The sequence below is a fragment of the Mesoplodon mirus genome (genome assembly GCF_964341445.2).
Source record: "Mesoplodon mirus genome assembly, chromosome: 6".
NCBI classification, from domain to species: Eukaryota; Metazoa; Chordata; class Mammalia; order Artiodactyla; family Ziphiidae; genus Mesoplodon; species Mesoplodon mirus.
The window spans coordinates 43647892-43666544 of record NC_138982.1 but is presented as its reverse complement, the minus strand read 5'-3'; the positions used below and the strand labels follow the sequence as shown (position 1 = coordinate 43666544).

Below are 18653 nucleotides of genomic sequence, written 5' to 3'. Positions count from 1 at the left end.
CAAGGTCCTTTTGGAATTCTAACATCTTATTGCTGAAAGAAACATTAATAAACTTTGGTCCAACCCCGATGTGTCTGAGGAATTCCTGCCCTAACCCGCTCAGAGGTACCTGCCAGGTTTTCCCCCTTGTGTGGGCTCTGCTCGGGTCCCACCAGTGCTGGGGAGCTCATGAGCCTTAGAATCAACCGATTGTGTTTTCTTACTTTTACAGGTGGGAATCTTGTTACTCCATGTCCCATCCTTCAGACACTCGATCTGGAACGTGTCCATCTCCACATTATCCTGGGAAGAAACATGAAGGAGGTATGGGAAGGAGGAATGGTGGGGTCTGTGGTTTTTCCCAGTGAAAGCAGCTCGAACAGCAAAGGTGGCTGCCCTCCCCTGAGCTTTCCCAACCGTGCGCCTCCAAGGGCTTGAAGCTAAGGGGAAGACAGATGCTGAATTTGTATCCCCCCGCTCCTACTCTGGAGACAGGCCAGGACTGTGTGCAAGAAGGGGTCCGGGAGGCTGTCTCTGAAGGGAAACTTGGACCTGTGACTCCTTCAGAGCAGCGGCTCTCAAACCTGAGTGAGCAGCAGCATCCCTGAGCCCCTGAGGGCTTCTGCACAGGTCACTGGGCCCTTCTGAATCAGTGGGTCTGGCCTGGGGACCACAGCTTTGCATTTCTAACGAGTGATGTGCTGATGTCGTGGGGTCCTCGCTTGGATTATCCTTCCCTGAGAGCAGCAGTCCACTAGCTTGGCTCACATCAGACTCACCTGGGCAACTAAACAGAGAACAGTCACTGGGCCCCCCCTCGAGAGATTCTGCTTGAATTGATCTCAGGTGGGGTTGGGAGGTGATTTTTTTTTTTTTTTTTTTTTTTTGTTGTTGTTGTTGTTGCTGTTGTTTTTAAGTTAACCATGGGGTTCCTAGGAGAACGACTGTTTCGGAGAGCAAGCAACGTCCACCTGCCACCTTTAAAACCTCTACTTCTATCCCAGGTTCCCCCCAGAAGCCTGACAAACTTTGTTAATGTTGTTTGTACTGGTTATCGGGCTGAATGGATTTAATTTGCTCTGACTTTTGTGTCACTTTTAGAAATGAGAGTCTGGGACACACACTTTGAATTTTTAGAAGACTGGAATCTCTGATGCATTTTGGAGGTTTATGGAGAAGGTAGGAAATACTGTGGTGGGACCAGGACAAGCTCTAGAAGCCCATCTGCCCTGGGAGGCTCTGGAGAATTTCTCTGGCCTGGATGACCTCCCTCCCCCGGCAGGACCCTGTACCTTCAGCACTTTGTAGCCTGTGTCACAGCTGATGAGCGCCTGGTCTTTGAAAAAGTAGTTGGCTTGCAAGGGCTCGATATTCCCATGGACAGGAGGCTGCAGCTTGGGGCACTCATTCCCTGGTGGGGAACAATGAAAGGAGAAGGTGAGAAAACAAAGAAAAGTCTGGTCACGAGAGGCCATTCCCTAGAATGCAAGGCCTGATGAAGGTGGAAAAGCCACACAAAAACCATATTCCCAGGCTATGGGGGCCTGAACCTACCAGGCCCTGAAGAAGGCTTACTTTGGAAACTTGAGCAGGTCACTTTCCAACATGGACCTCTATTTCCTCATTTGTAAAATGAAGTGGTTGGCCAGATGATTTCATCAAAACTCAGAGTTGGAAAAGATATTAAATGTCACTGAGTGCAACTCTTGTTTAATGTTCCCTTTACATCTTCTATAGTAGACCTCAGACTTCTATTTGCATTCCTACAGGGACAGGGAGCTCGATACCTCCCAATCTGTATCTTTCATACTAGACTCCTCTGATTAAAGGAACAGAATTTTCATATTCAACTGAAATTTATACCCTCGTAATTTTTACTCAGTGGGCATAGTTTGCTCTTTTCGGCCATGCACGATGACCTCACTCTTTCTTCCCAAGACCATTCTTCAAAGTGTTAGAGAGACTGTGATTATATGCCCCTGAGCCCTCTCTTCAAAAGGCTAAATTGGATAGGATTCCTCTTTCCTGGACAAACTCTCCTTTGTTAATATCCTCTTCCTGCCTCTCCCCACAAGCAGGCACTAAATGTGATGATGCAGGCAAGGCCAGGATAGTCTCTGAACTGGATTAGTCACACACAGCTGTGGTCTTGTCACTGACGTCTACCCCCTTCTTTCTCGAGTTACTGCAGGCCCGTTGGATCAAATACCTCCAGCAGAGTATGGACCAGGACTGGGTGCCTTGAGGTACTGGGGAATGAGGCCTGTGGGCTTTGTCAGTCTGGGGGACACATGGAGGCAAACGGCCATGGTGAAACATTTTGAGCTACAGACTCGCACCCAAATTCCTGCCCCAGACGTGAGGAGGGCTGGCACTGGAGGGGTCCTCCCCACGCCCAATGTATTACAACGTGAAGGGGTGAAGTTCAGGAAACAGTTTTTTTTTTTTAAATCTCCTCATGTGATTCTGAAGTGCAGCCAGTTTTGAAATCTACATCTAGTCCAAACCCACCATCATTGCTGCCCTTGCGCCCATTTTACAGATGGGAAACTGAGTCAGCAAAGAGAATTTGCTTCGGTCCGAAGCTGCTCACTGGCAGAGTTGGGAGTTCTGCCACATCCCGGGAGGAGCCCCAGGCCTGCTCCCCCTCACCACCTGGCCACTGCCCCGTGAGGGCTGAGCATGGGAGCCAAGTGTGACCCAGGAGGGGAGAGGCTGTGTTACCTGTTGCCCTGTACAACATCCTCCAGCCCCGGTTCTCGCCTGAGTTGTCACTGCGGAAAAGGATCTGGACGCTGTGGCTCTGGGTATTGATGGGTTCTGGGGCTTTCTCTCCACAGAAGGGCCCCAGAACTTTTGGACCGGTTTTAATCTGTGAGGGGCAAGACAGAGAAGAAGCAGGGTCACACCTGAGTGGCAGTGGCTGCTGCAGGGATTGTCTCTACACTGCACCCGGGGTTTTCTGGAAGCTTCGATGTGAGCCCATGGTGTTCACTCACATTTTTAGTGGGCATTACCATTCACCAAAGGGTTCCATCTCCACTCTCCCATTTACAATTTACAATGACCCTGGAAGTGGACAAGGCAGGCTGATAATCCTCTGCTCATAGATGAATACATTATGGCTAAGAAAGGGGCAGAGCCCTGTCCAGGTGCACAGGACAGAAAAGGCCTCTGCTCTCAAAGACCCTGCAGCCTAGTCGGGCAGACTAGTGGATAATAAACAAAATAATTACAGGCTGTGGTAAGCATTGTAAAAATAATCAGGATGATATACATATATAATATAAATATATGCTATATGTTTACTATTTATGTGGTAAAATCTATGTAGTTTGTATAATTCATCATTAATATAATAGATAATAACTTTAAATAGGAAGTCAGGGAAGGCCTCTTTGAGGAGGTGACATTGGATTTGAAACATGTAGGATGAGAAGGAGCTTCTCATTGGAAGAGGAGGGAAGAATACTTTCCAGGCAGCGAAAACAACTTATATGAAGGTTGAGGCCAAAGGTGGGAAAGAGCCTGGCAAGTATCAAGAACAGGAAGGATTTGCATTTCTCTAATGATTAGTGATGTTGAGCATCCTTTCACGTGTTTGTTGGCAATCTATACAAACAATAAATGCTGGAGAGGGTGTGGAGAAAAGGGAACCCTCCTGCACTGTTTGTGGGAATGTAAATTGATACAGCCACTATGGAGAACAGTATGGAGGTTCCCTAAAAAACTAAATATAGAACTACCATATGACCCAGCAATCCCACTACTGGGCATATACCCAGATAAAACCATAATTCAAAAAGAGTTATGTACCACAATGTTCATTGCAGCTGTATTTACAATAGCCAGGACATGGAAGCAACCTAAGTGTCCACTGACAGATGAATGGATAAAGAAGATGTGGCACATATATACAATGGAATATTACTCAGCCATAAAAGAAATGAAATTGAGTTATTTGTAGTGAGGCAGATGGACCTAGAGTCTGTCATACAGAGTGAAGTAAGTCAGAAAGAGAAAAACTGTATGCTAACACATATATATGGAATCTTAAAAAAAAAATGGTTCTGAAGAACCTAGGGGCAGGACAGGAATAAAGACACAGAGTAGAGAATGGACTTGAGGACCCGGGGAGGGGGAAGGGTAAGCTGGGACGAAGTGAGAGAGTGGCATGGACAAATATACACTACCAAATGTAAAACAGATAGCTAGTAGGAAGTAGCCGCATAGCACAGGGAGATCAGCTCAGTGCTTTGTGACCACCTATGGGGGTGGGACAGGGAGGGTGGGAGGGAGACGCAAGAGGGAGGAGGTATGGGGATATATGTGTACGTATAGCTGATTCACTTTGTTATACAGCAGAAACTAACACACCACTGTAAAGCAATTATACCCCAATAAAAATGTTAAAAAAAATTAAAAATAAAAAAATAAATAAAAGAACAGGAAGGAAGCCAGTGGGGCTGGAACAGAGGGAATGCCCCGGCTTGAGGTTGGAAAGGCAGGCAAGGGCCATATTGTGTTGAGGAATTTATGTTTACTCCAAATACAATCTTGATGTAAGCTGGCTTTCATAGAGTTTACCTTGGATTCTATGAGAGAGCAGACCGTGTAGAGCAACAGTGGAAGCCAGCAAACCCGCCAGGTAGCTTTGCAGTTGACCGGAAGAGAGCAGGGTTTGCACTCAGATGGAGGCAGTGGGGATGGAGAGAAGGGAAGACGCACTCTGGGCTGGTCCGGATTTCCCAGCTCCCAGGCCCAGTCCTGCCTATGCCTTTAACTCTTTCTCCTTTCACCTCTGAGGACCAGCACTCTTTAACCCTCATTTGATGAATTCTATAATCCTGGGTACATCTTCATCTTGTCAGCCTTACTGTGGCAAGGGGGAAAAGTGAACCCCCAAGAGGTTACGTGCCTGGATAAGGCTAATAGCATAGCTCCCAGGATATGATGTGTGGTAGACAGAGTTCTAAGATGGTCCCCATGACCTTCACCCTGGTGTTACTTCATGATGATGCTATGTTACCTGGCAGAAGGGATTTTGCAGGTGGGCAAAGGGCTAGTTTGGGAACAGGGAAGATCCCTAGACTGGATCCAATTAAGCTGGTAGATGTTATTTTAAATAATTATTTTTAGGAAGAAACCTGCTTGGCCCCCTCTCCTGGAAGAAGGGAGGGCCAAGAATGTCAATTTTCCCAATTCATCCAAGATTTTCCAGCATTCCCAGGGCTTATGCCCACTGTCTTCTTACCTTGATGTAGTCATAGGGGCAGGACACGTCAGGATGGTCCTCAATGTCGAAAATGTCCTCAAACTGCAGGCTGATCATGAAACCCTCCTCCAGCTCAATGGTGTAGACGCATTCGGAGCTCTTAGGGTAAGGGCTGGGGAAGTCGGGGCTGGTGATCACGCCAGTCCTCTGCGTGAAGAGGTTGTCACTGCACTCCACTGTGGGAAACACACCGGAGCAAAGTGGCACACCACACCCATGGCCACAGCAACCCCTTTCTTATCTGCTACTGTACAATTTTCCCAGTGGTCCTGAGAGGCAAGTGGGGAAGGAGTCATTATCCCCATTTTACAGATAGGGAAACTGAAGTTTAGTGGGGGGAAGTGATTTAACCAAGGTCACACACCCAGTAATTTGCAGAGTCAATACTCAAAGGCAGTGAGTGTGATAAGCTTTCTTGTCAAATTCTCTGGTCTTCGTGGGGGGCTGGAGGGGTCTGAGATGGAGTGGTCTGGTAGAAAGTCTGGTCTTCTTTTGTCCTGCTCTCCCCTCAGCCCAGGACTCCCTGGGGTCTCTGCTCAAAGCCTTCCTTGATCCCTCATATAACACAGGACCTTCACACGTACCCTCACTCTCTGGCCCTGGTCTTGCTTTTGTCTCTCTTCATGCTGCTGACCACTGCTTGCCAGTATGAAATATATTTGTCAGTGGATTTTCCTGTCTCCACCAGACTGTAAGTTCCCTGAGCTCAGGGATTCTGCTCTGTTCCTCACCACAGCTGCAACCCAGCACCCAGGGTCCTGGATCCTGGCCATGGCTGAGCCCTGCCAAGGCCCTGTTGTTTGCCACTGAACCATTGTCCTTGGGCTGACCCATCCTGGATCTGGCATGACAATTTTCCCTAAGCCTTTGTTTATCCTGCTTATTTGTAGATGAGAAAACTGTGGCCAGAAAGGGGGCGTGACTAACCTGAAGTCCCACAGCTATGAGCTGCAGAACAAGGTTTGGAGTGTTTTCTGAATCCTGAAGCTTTCATTTTCTACACCAACCACTTTCATGGGGAGAATATCACCCCTAAGGGGGCCAAAATTGGTTCTTTGGGAGGGGGAGTTGTTACTCTTTTTATGCATAATACACAGATAGACATACAGTGCACAAGCATATATACAGTATGTCTGTGGTATTAAAATTTCATGGGTGAGGCAATTAGGAAGAGAATGTTTAAAAAGGCTCCTGGGGGCAGAAGTGAAAATGAAAAACAGGATTGGGAAACATTGCTCATTCTTAGCCCCTCTGTACTCAGCACATAGTAGATACTCAATAAATACTTACTGAATGAAAACCATGGAAAATACAACCCTCTTTAAGAAAACTCCTGTTATGTGCCTGCTTTGTACTGATGGGTCCTATAGGGTTTTATATGGAATAAGTAGAAGTTTTTGAAGGAGAAAGGAAAAACATTCTTGTTTCCAGCCTTTTCCTCCTCCAATGATCCCTCCTTAAACACAGATCCTTACCCTGAAGTCATATTAATCTACTGGCAATTCCCCAAACATTCCAAATTCTGTCATGCTTCTGAATGTTTGCAGAAGCTGTTCTCTCTGCCTGGAGTGCCCTCCTTTCCTTGTTCTTTCTCCTTCATCAAGGGCACCATCTCTGAGAAGTGCTTGCTCACTTCTCTGTGCAGACTCAGGTCTGATGGTACCATGTCCACACTTCTTTTACAGCACTTACTACATTTTACCATTTTCCTATGTGGCTATTACCTGCCAGCCAGGAGGTCCTCATGGAAAGTGGCCGAGTCCTCCTATTTCCCCACCCCTGCCTCAGCCTGGAGACTGTGGCAGAGAAGGCACACTGATGAGAGGTGAAAGCAAAGGGAGCTCGAAGGAATGGGACACTTTCTTGCCACCTCTGTCTTTGCCTCTCTCTTCCCTTCTTTCCCTTTCACTGAGGTTCTCTCTATCACAGAGGAACTTGAGGGGCCATGAAAGAGCAGGAAAAAAGGACCTGGTGGGTGAAGCCTAGTTCATGGTTCAGGACTGGGAAACCTGGGTTTTCCCTTGACTTGGCCAGTTACTTACAGTAGAAGAGGAAATAGGGACTAAGGAGCAGAAATTCCTGCTGCCCAGGAAGAAAGATGGACTAGAGGCTAGGGCTTCTGAAATGCAGTCCTCTGAGAACCTGAACCCGACTTCCAGGCTGGTGGGCATTTCAGCATCTTTATCCCTGTGGTATCTGAGGCACAGCTCTCTGAGTTCATTTTAAATCATCCCTACTTCATATCTGTCCTTCCTCTGAGCCTCCCCTAATCTTATCGGAAAATATGGCACATAATGGTGATGCAGAGAATCATCGCTGGGCCCCACCTCGGCAGGTCCTGTTGTCTGTGTGGAGGAGGTAGCCGAAGCGGCAGGAGCAGTAGTAGCCGCCGATGTAGTTATGGCAGTAGTGGTCACAGGACAGCTCCTCGTCCTCTCGCTCTATGCACTCGTCCACATCTGCGGGGCAGGTAGATCCTCTCAGTCAACCAGTTCATGTGTGATGGTGAAGACAACAGCCAGCATTTACGGAGCACTCAGTATGAGCCACTCACTGTGTTGGGAGGTTCCTGCAGTCCCTCATTTAAGCCTCACCAAAGGCCCATAAGTAGCCACTATCTCCATTTACAAATGAGGAGACTTACCCAAGATCACAGAGAGCCTGGTTCAAACCCAGGCAACCTGACTCCTGGTGGTGCCACTGTTCTCTGACAGTTGTGATAATAGCAAGCAGGACCATTATGATCCCCTTTCTATAGATGATGAAGCTGAGACTTAGAGCCATTAAAGAACTTACTCCGAGTCACACCAAGAGTTAAGTGGTGGAGTCAGCATTCAAATCAAGGTGGGCTGGCTCTAGAATCCGGGCTCTTAACCTCTCCTCCATGCTGCTTCTCTCTTTCTAAGTCCCTATGGGGGTCAAGCCCTATATCCTAGGCATTGGAAATAGAAGGATAAAAAGATGTATGTTCTCAACCCAGTTTAAAAATTGGAACATATATTTCTTCCCAAAAGATACAGGAATGGCCACGAAGTACATGAAAAGATGCTCAGCATAACTAGGCACCAGGGAAATGCAAATTAAAACCATAATGAAGTACCACTACATACCCCATGGAATGGTTAAGCATTTTTTAATTGATAACATCAAATGTTGGTGAGGATAAGGAGCAGCCAGAACTCTCATACATTGGTGGAGAGATACAAAATGGTGCAAACACTTTGGAAAAAGTTTGACAATTTCTTATAGAACTAAACATACACCTACCCTATGACTCAGCAATTCTGCTCCTAGATATATACCCAGCAGAAGTGAAAACATGTTTGCAAAATGGCTTGTACAAAAAGGTTCATAGAAATTTTATTGAGAGCCAAAAAATGGATAGAACCCAGGTGTCCATCAATAGAAGAATGGATAAATAGATTGCAGTATATTCATACAATGGAAAATTACTCTGCTAGGAAAAGAAACAATTACTGATGCATTGCAACAACATGAATGAATATCAAAAACTTTATGCTGAGTAAAAGAATCCTCACCTCACAAAATATATTCTGTATGTGTTCATTTATATGTAGTTTTAGAAGTGGCAAAGCTAATCTATGGTGGAAAAAAAATCAGGACAGTTGTGGCCTCTAAAGGAGGTGGGAGTGGGTTGCAATTGGGAAGGAGTACAAGGGAACTTTTTGGGTTAATGATAAAGCTCAACATCTTTTTAGGGGTTTGTGTTACACACAAATATAAATTTTTGAAAATTTAAATGTACTTAAGATTTGTGCATTTCATTGAATGTAAATTTTACATTAAAAGAAAAAATGTGAATAGATTAGATAAACAATATGCATGTTATTTAGGAAGAAGAGTACTGATGTCTGCAGTTTATTTTGAAATGCATCAAAAAAGATGAATTAATGGATAGAGGATAGACAGATGGATAGATAAGTGATAGAGTAAATGCAGTAAGACATTACTGGTAGAATCTATGTGGTGAGTATAAGGTGTTCATTTTAAAGAAGAGAGCACAAGGCACTTTTAATCTTGAGAGAGAAAGGGAGACCCGGGGATGAGCCACCCACTTCTCTAACTTACCCACAGCCATGTAGTGGGCCTCAAAGCCTGTGAATCGCTCCTCGTTGGAGAAATCTGAACGGAAAGTGATAGACATGAAGGAGCCAGGGGACAGGACCACTTCCTGGCCAGGGGTCTGTTCTGTGTCTGTGGTCTCCCTGCCACAGAAGGTTGCCAGCACCTGGTCTTCAGTTTCTACCTTTAGGGTCAAAAAGAAAGGGAACAAGATGAGCAGCTTCCCAAGTTAGCTTCTCTGCTGGTCTCCAGGAGAAAAGATGGAGGGGCTGCCCACAAGTAGAACAGGCAGCCTGGGAAAGCCAGAGAAAGGGGTTTAGGGATTCTGGGATTTGAGGAAAGACACATTACAGGTTAAGTCAATGTGGCCGTCCAGCCACTGTTTCACTCATTTTGTTTAGGTCCATCAGAAGTAGCTTGGCATTTGTCATCCCTGTTGACAACAAAATGGCTTATCTGTTAAAAATTGCTCAATGTTAAAATACATAAATTTTAACATTGGATAATAGAATAAATAAATAAGAAGAGCTAGATAATCTCACAGATAGATTCTATACGCAACAGGAACTTACATTTCCAGGAAAAGAAAGTTTACACACAATATAAGTCATTCATTGAACATTCAGTGTGTGCCTGCCACAGAGCAAAGCGTTGGGTGGGGATGATGGGAGATGAGTAAGACACAGAGCTGTCACGGGGAGGCAGTGTTCAGGGGGAGAAAACCAGACAGAGACAGAGCTATCACACAGTGTGACAAGTGTCTCATTGAGGATGCACTCAGAAGGAGGTGAAGGATCCCCGTTAGAATGTATGCTGCAAGAGAGTGAGACTTTAATTAATTAATTACCTAATTGATTACTTAATTACTTATTGATATATCTGAGTTTTATTTATAAAATGATACAATATCTGTATCAGAAGTGGAAGTTTTTAAAAAATTGCCTATGCTTTTTATTTATTATTTTTATTGAAGTATAGTCGCTTAATAATGTGTTATTTTCAGGTGTACAACAAAGTGATTCAGTTATACATATATATGCATCTATTCTTTTTCAGATTCTTTTCTTTATAGATGCATCTTCAGTGCATGGTGCAGGACCTAGAACATAGCAGTTACCCAATAAATATTTGTCATTAAGAACTAAAAGTGCAAGACCTATTCTGAGAACAATGAGATGCCAGGGAGTCTGTGGGGATTGTAGGAGGAGATATATTTGGAGGAATAAGTTGAAACTAGATTACAGTTGACCTTGAATGACATAATAACAAGTGACTCAATTCTGTGAGTAAAGGAAGATGTAATCAGAACTGTATTTAATAGGTAGTCTTAATAATACAGAAACTACTGGAGTCACCCAGAAATAGGTGCATTTGTGTTAAGACTCAGATGCAAATATTGCCTATTTGCTAAAGAATTCTCTACTTTGCAAGAGTCTGAGGCCCTGGGTAAATTCAGAGACCCAAGGAGAGATTCTAAACTGATTGCCTAAAGCAGAATTTGTGTGTTTGGCTTGGGAAGCACAGTGTTGTAGCTGGTTGGTATATTTATTTGACTACCAATACTTGGCCTACCTACCACTCTATCATTTACACCTACCGCGATCCTTTTAAGGTAGTGTTTCTGTTTGCAACCTCTAGATTGGTATTTTAACCAAGACGCATGAGAAAAATCTCTGACCAAGAATGATTTCTGCTGCCTTTCAAAGTCATTAAAGGAAAGTTCTCAAAGGCTGCCTATCTCTAGTAGCTTCTAATGAATTCATTGTTTTGTTCATTAGCTTAGTATGTCAGAAGTATCTTAACATTTGACACTTCTGTTTTGAAACTAATGATTTATTTATTTAAAATAAGTGGGAGTTTTAAAGAAAAACAATTTGCCTTGGCAACAAAACACACGGACAATTAATCACTAACTTTGGGAACTGAAGTGTAAACAGAAGATGAGATCATAGCTTTGCTATTTTTTCCTCTTCTCTGCAGATACTAGCCCAACTCACACCAGCCTTATTGCTATAGAATATGCCTATCTGCACACAGCTGAAATGTCACTTCCTTGAACATCACAGCTGTTTTGCTGTTTTGATGATCTGAGTTTTCCAGGTAGCTGAAGTTTTTACCTAGCTATGACTAAAAAATTTTTTCCGGGGTAGTGGGGTGTAATGCTTTTTAAAGTGCTTTATTCAAATCCCTGCTTTCTCAGGTAAAACATGCTAATCCTTCTTGGTGATCCAGGGACATTGTTATGAACATCAACTATCTTAGGGATATTGAGTTATGTAATGTTGCTTGCCCTGCTTTGAAGTTCCCCAGACTATTATGCCTCTGCAATTCTTATGTCTTCTTTATGTAATGTTTTATTCACTGTTTTAAAATCAGTTTATTAGCTGAAATATGTTGTAAAATAGAAACCAGTTAAGCTGCTATCATTAGAACTTAATAAAAATAAGACAAAATAGATTTAGAGTGAGGGCCTGGGAGAAGGCTTCTTCTATGAGTAACTGCATGAGCTGGAATGCACTATCTTGGTGACCTCTGCTTTGGAGTGTGTATGGACCTGGCATTTAGAGGTCCTGAGCCTTATTCCTGACTCCACCATAAACTGTTCTGTGGATGACTCCTGTAGCTCTCCATTATCCACCTGGTAAACTAGGGGTTTCAACTTGCTGAGCTCTACACCCTCTTCCAGTCCTGACTTACTAGTATTCTAACAAGTCAACATATCCATACATTAAATAAACCAACTAGAGGATGGTGAGCAGGAATTTCAACACACAGATTGCGTCCTGCTGAAGAACTTGATGAATTTGAACTTGTTTGTGGTCTATAACCATGTGATACAGAATCAATTACTAATGAAGAGTCATGCCTTGAGCATTAACACTTCCAGGCACAGCAGCCCCCTTCCTAATTCGGTATTCCCGAAGTCTCTGGGGTTCTTTAGTACCTGTAGCATGGACACTTTCAAGTGAAATCAGCCAGAGGTAATTTGGATTAGGGAGAGACCTAATGAAAGTCTGTGATAAACAACCTCCTTCCTTGTAACTTCCAGGCTTAAGGACCGTTTATGATGGCAGGTAAATGATCATCACCTGCAGGACCTCACTATTCCAGAGGATAGGTAAGCATGCCCCAGCTGAGACCCATGGGGAAATCTGAGCCAGATATACCTTTAGAAGCAGGGAAGAAAAGGCCCCAGGGCCCTGGGAATTCAGCCTGCAGCTCCAAATAGAATATCTGGAATATCAGAGCATGGAAGGAGGGACCCTTAAGAGCTGTTTCAATCCCCATCCTTCTAGAGGAAACTGAGGGCCAAAGAGGGGCAGTGACTTGCTCAAGAGTAGAGAGATAATCATGATTCCCTGATACTTGTTTTGTTTTTGGAACTGTTTTGACTCTGGAGAAAGAAACCCACCAACCCAGACAGTGCAAGGCAAAAGACATAGGCACTTTGCCAAACAACTTTTCTGGCTCAAGGGCCTCTTGAAACTTTATCTTGGGTGCATGGACTGTCTCCCAGAGAGGATGTGGCTCAGTGACAGCTCTGGCCATAACCTAAATAGAGGGGTCACTGGCCCTACTTAATATCTTCAGCCCTTGCTATGATTGTAAAATTCTACAAAAACCATTGACTTCTGAGTACAGATTGATGATTGAGCTCTGGCTTCTGTTCAGACTATCTCATTTCTAGGGTCATCGTATTAACATGATGGAGGGAAATACCTTATCAAATGAAAACACAAAATTCGTAATAATAGAGAACCATCTGGCTGGGGATCACAGACTCTTCATTTTTCTACTTCTTATTATGGGCAGCCATGTCCTTTCAGATTATTGTGATTTAGGGCACCAACACATGGATGCATGTCCTCAATTTGCTTTCTTTCAACTCAACTCAGCAAATATTTATACAGCAAGTTCTGTCTGCATTATAATGTGAAGGATGTCAAAAATTACTTATTTGTTGCACGTGCTTAATAAGGAAGTCCCCTGCCTCTGGGAATGTAAAATTTAGTAGGAGAATAAGTACTTAAATGTGTATGTGTTAGGGAATCACCAGATTGTAGTTATTGCAATGAAAGCTAGGAAGCCCCTGGGCTTATAAGACAGGAAAATATTGCATCCAGCTGAGAGGAATCAGAGAACACTTAAGAAGAAGAGAATGTTCTTTGATCTGGGGACTGAAAGGTGAGTAGAATTTAGGCAGGTAGAAATAGTAGGTGGAGGGTTTACGGGGCAGAGGGGAGGACATCCAGGCAGAGGGAATAGCGAAGTCCCGGGGGCATTAGGAGTCTCAACTGCCCCTCCCTTCCCACCACCACCTAGGAAAGGGGTTCTATTGATGTAGGAAAGGGGTTCTATTGATGTAGGAAAGGGGTTCTATTGATGTAGGAAAGGGGTTCTATTGAGGACAGGGAAGAGGGGAGAGAGATCTAAGGAAAAGAAGCCAGAGCCTGTTTTCTATGAATTTTCTACCTTAGTAGAAACAGCACAAACCTCCTAGGCAAAGCTAAGGCAGAGCAGCAGAAAACTTGGTCAAATTTCTGTGGGAGGACAGCTATGGCTGCTTTCCACATGTCCATATGGTTATCTCACCAGAGCTTAACAAATACTGACAGCCATCCAATGAGAAACTTGAAGCCCAGATGATTTAAACGAATCAAGCAAGGTCATTATCTAGTGAGTGGTGGCTTCAGGTTCACAATGCCGCATCCTGATTCCCTAGTCAATAATGCTCATGCTCCATTAAGACAGGAGGCAAACAAAAATTGCTGTCCTCGACTGTATGATATCACTTATATGTGGAATCTAAAAAATAATATGAACTAGTGAATATAACAAAAAAGAAACAGACTCACAGATACAGAGAACAAACTAGTGGTTACCAGTGGGGGGGGGGGCAACATAGGAGTAGGGGATTAAGAGGTACAAACTATTATGTATAAATAAATAAGCTACAAGGATATATGTACAGCACAGGGAATATAGCCAATATTTTACAGTAACTATAAAATGGATTTTAACCTTTAAAAATTGTGAATCACTGTGTTGTACACCTGTAACTTATATGATATCATACATCAACTATACCTCAATTAAAAAAAAAGAAAAAGAGGCTGTCTTATAAGCCCAAATGCCTGAGAGCTTTGCTTGTCGATGTTCCCAAGCTTCATCCTGGAGCCCTACTGACATCTTCTCTGGGCCCTTGAAGAGCTTTTCAGATTTAATTTAGGCATTCAGGGAGTGTGCTGAATTGTCCTGCTGTCAATTTAGTTAACCTCGGAAACATGTTCCCCAGAATCTCCTTCTCTCTATAGTTCCAGGTTACTGTTGGCCAAAAGAGGAACTTGTGTGAGTTTGGAAGGCAATAGTCCTTACTCTCTGGAGGTTGGTTTATGATCAGATACAGAGATGGACAGATGTAGATGTGCCAATAGGTTCTAATTGTCTTCACTCTCCTCCTCCCTGAATCCAGCTCTTCTTTCCTGCTTCTGGCTCTGATGACTAAGAGTGGCCCAGGCCCACCAGAGGCTTGCAGGTGTCCCCACAGGCATAGTAGCTGCTCAGAGCCAACAGCTTCTCATAGACTTCTCTCCATGAGCTCCCCCTTCATGGCCCAACTTTGGCTTCTTCAATAGGCTTGAATTCTCAGATTTTTCTGAAGATGCCAATATTTCCACTCATGCCAGGGCTTCACGAAAATGGATAAGTGAACTGTCTTTGGTCCTCCAACTCTCTGTCTAGGAGAAGCTGGGATCTTTACTTTCCTAGCCTCTCCTATAATTATATGAGTTCTAATGCCCATAAATAGCTTTTATCTCACTATACTCACAGAGGCTCTGCTTTTCTGACTGAACTCTGACTGATACAGCCTGGAGCCACAGAAGTGACCTCAGGCAAATCCAGCAAAAAGACCATCCTGCCAAGTCTAGCCTAAACTTCTGACCACAGAATCATGAGCAAATAAAATGGATATTGTTTTGGCTACTAAATTTTGGAGTGGTTTGTTACATAGCACTAGACATGTTATAGGGAGTAAGAAAGTAATCTGGGACAAAGAGAGACACTGACCTTTGTGAACTGAAATTTTGAGAATTACAGTCTCATGGGGTCTTAGGGCCTTGAAAGTTACCTCATTTAACCTCTTATTTTTCTACCACACCCTTGAAAAATTCATACCACCTTTTCACGATCAGTTGCAGAGATGAAAAACTCACTACCTTCCAAGATAGCTGAGGCCATTTTGGATTATCTTTGGCTTAGAAAGTTCTTCCCTGGCCCCATAACTAGTAATATAATTTAGGGGAAGATATTCCAATTGTGGTAAAAACTTATGAACAATGATGTTTCTAGCAGTTATATATAATAATAGAAAACTGGAAACAATGTAAATACCTAATTCTAGGGGAACTGTTGCATTAGCATTAGCTTAGTTAAGCAGCTATTAATTATTGCATTAATGGAGAATTTTCAGTGATCTGGAAACATTCTTAGTAGGTTATACTAAGTGAAAAAGCAGGACAAATTGTATATTCAATGTAATTATAACTATGTTGAAAGTATACATCGAAAATAAAAAGTGGAAGGAATTAGAGCAAACAACAATGGCTAGTGAAATGATAGGTAATTTTTCTTTTTCCTGTTTTTATATTTTAAAAGTATCTTAAAAAGAAATTTGGGCCCACAGCTACTTCCCTCTAGCTTCTACCCAATGGCATAACATCAGTTGGTTCAGGTCAACCAACAAAGGGAGCACACAGGTGGGGCAGCTGAACCAGCCTGGAAGTACAGGGTTGGTTTCCAGTCTCTCCATCTCTTATAACCACCTGAGTCTTCCCTTCCTCATGGTCATGTATGGAGACCCCTCATCACTCTCTCACTTCCTTCTCTCATTTTTTTCTAGCCCTTGGGTCCCAACAAAGCTGAAAAAGAGGTGAAAATTTTTGCTTTAATTCCACACAAACAATACGGTGAAAAATAAAATTCTGAGAAAACAATCAAGAAACTTGGAACAACTAAAATTCACATATGGCAGTACATGGCAGGGAGGGTCTCATGTCAGGGAACAGTTTTTGTGATTGTCAAGTCCAAGAGGGACCCAGAGGATGGGGTGTAAGTGGAGGTATGAGGGGACATAGAAGAGATTCTTGGTGTGAAATTCCTGAAGACTTTAGGGGAAAGAAGAGGAGAGGGAGAGAGGGGGCATGGAGGATTGAACATTTAAGAATGTTTGTGATAAGAACATCTCTGCCCTTTTTTGGTTCTCAAGAGAGTGAGTCAAATTGTGAGTTGCTTTCAATTGTGTAAGTTTTCTGTTTTTTTGGATGTAACCCCTTACTGAGACTGGATCATGTGGGACCTCATCTTTATATAAGTTGCACATGAGTCTTCACCAATTAATAGATGTTAGGAAAATTATTTAAATTCTCTGTGTTTTAGGTTAAATTGTATTCCCTAAAAGATATGTTCAAGTCCTAACTCTTGGACTTGACTTTATATGGAAATAGTTCTTTGCCTATGAAATTATGTTAAGGTGACATCATACTGGATTAGGGTGGACCCTAACCAAATGACTGGTGTCCTTATAAGAAATGGGAAACTTGGACACAGGGACATACACAGAGGGAAGTGTGAAGACAGAGGCAGAGATTGGAGATATGCGGCCATATCCAGGAATGCCAAGGACTGGCAACAACCACCAGGCAGCTAGAAGAGGCAAGGAAGGATCCTTCCCTAGAGCCTTCAGAGGAAGCATGGCCCCACCAACACTTTGATTTCAGACTTCTGGCCTCCAGAACTGTGACAGAAGAAACTGCTGTTATAAACCACCAGGTTAATGGCAGTCTGTTACGGCAGCCCTAGGAATTGAATACACTCTGTATATAGGTTTTTCTCATTTGTAAAATAGTGAAAATAATGGTATTTATAAATCATAGGACTTTGTGAACATGAGTTAATATATGTAAAATATTTAGAAAGTTACCTGAAATATAGTCAGCACTCAGTAAATCAGTGAGAAAAACAGGACCACTGAGATTCAACCAACTGAGGTGACACCCTTCTGGACTCCCAGCTAAGTGGGGCATGGTAATTTCACATATTTGAAGAATTAAGAGACTGAAACCGTCCCTGGATACTCTCGTTTCCTGGTTCCACTCTTTCATTCCTAATCTCACTGGGGTCATCAGCACAGACATCTCTTTTTATGAGTCCCCCCAGATCCCAGGCTGATGGGGCAGGCAGGGAACCTAGGGAGACCTTGCAACCTGGCCTCCTCATTTGGCAGGTAGCATCTTAGGTCCCTTTGGCTCTCTGAAAGTTACAAACCTCCTATCAGTCCTGGGAAGTGGGTGACATGGAAAAGATATTATCCTAATTTTATAAGAGAGGACCAGAGTAATTTAAGGGATCTCTGAAAGCTTCCATCCACAAGAGAATAATAGCAAGTCCAGGAATCCCTTTACTTTCCTGTGTTTCAAAGGATTTCTCTAGGTGTGTGAATTTAGGCCAGTGATTCAGTGACAGCCCTGGGCCCAGGACCCCTGACTCACAAGTCAGTGCTCTGTGCTCCTGTGGTCGCCTTCACCACAAGTCTGTCACCCTCCAGGGACTGGGCCAGGGGTTAACAGCTCAAATTGCTACTTTATCCAGGTTCCCAAACTGCAGTTAAAGATCATGAGAAGGAGCAAAGTAAAGGTACCAGATGCCAGACGAGAACCTGGGTCTAGAAAAAAAAGGAGACGTGTGTGTGTGTGTGTGTGTGTGTGTGTGTGTGTGTGTGTGTGCGTATTGCATTTCAGAAGCTCTTGAAAGCCATGTAAATAAAAATAGCACAGCTGGTGGGGTTAAGACTCAAGTTGGCCACATTTGTGAGGGGCTGCAGGGTGTTGCTTCAGTCCTGGATCAAGTCGTTTGGCCATAAAATAATAATGATGATAATAATAATAATAACAATAATAACTGTAGTAGTAGTGGTAGTAATAGTAATAATTCCCACTCCCCCCCCATGTGGAATTTCCAGTTGACAAGGTGCTTTCACCTTCTTTATTTTGTTTCTGATGGCTGTCTTGTAATGATTGCACTTCAGGTAGACATTGTGATTCCCCGACCAGAGAGGTGACATGAATTTCCAAGGTCACATAGCCTAGGAGTAGCTGACCTGAGATAAAAATCCAGATGTTCTGACTTCCAGCCTTGTTCAGTAACTGGAATTACAAGACCATAGAAGGTCAGAGATAGAAAGGACATCAAAGGCTACCGATCATTTTCCTCTCTTAGATGGGGAAACTGAGGCTCAGAGAAGTGAAGTAACTGGTTG

At 43.4% G+C, this 18653-nt stretch overlaps 1 protein-coding gene across 8 annotated transcripts in view; it reads right to left on the bottom strand.

Annotated features, from left to right (window-relative positions):
- Window positions 1-18653, bottom strand: part of MASP1 (MBL associated serine protease 1) — a gene marked incomplete at its 5' end in the record, with an annotated part of 63131 nt that overhangs the window by 28221 nt on the left and 16257 nt on the right. For all 8 annotated transcript variants that reach the window (XM_082624421.1, XM_082624422.1, XM_082624420.1 and 5 more), the window contains 6 exons: window positions 204-282; window positions 1272-1390; window positions 2704-2851; window positions 5234-5430; window positions 7582-7713; window positions 9344-9521. In XM_082624421.1, coding sequence (XP_082480547.1) covers window positions 204-282; window positions 1272-1390; window positions 2704-2851; window positions 5234-5430; window positions 7582-7713; window positions 9344-9521 — 853 coding nt within the window. The remainder of the gene's footprint in view (window positions 1-203; window positions 283-1271; window positions 1391-2703; window positions 2852-5233; window positions 5431-7581; window positions 7714-9343; window positions 9522-18653) is intronic.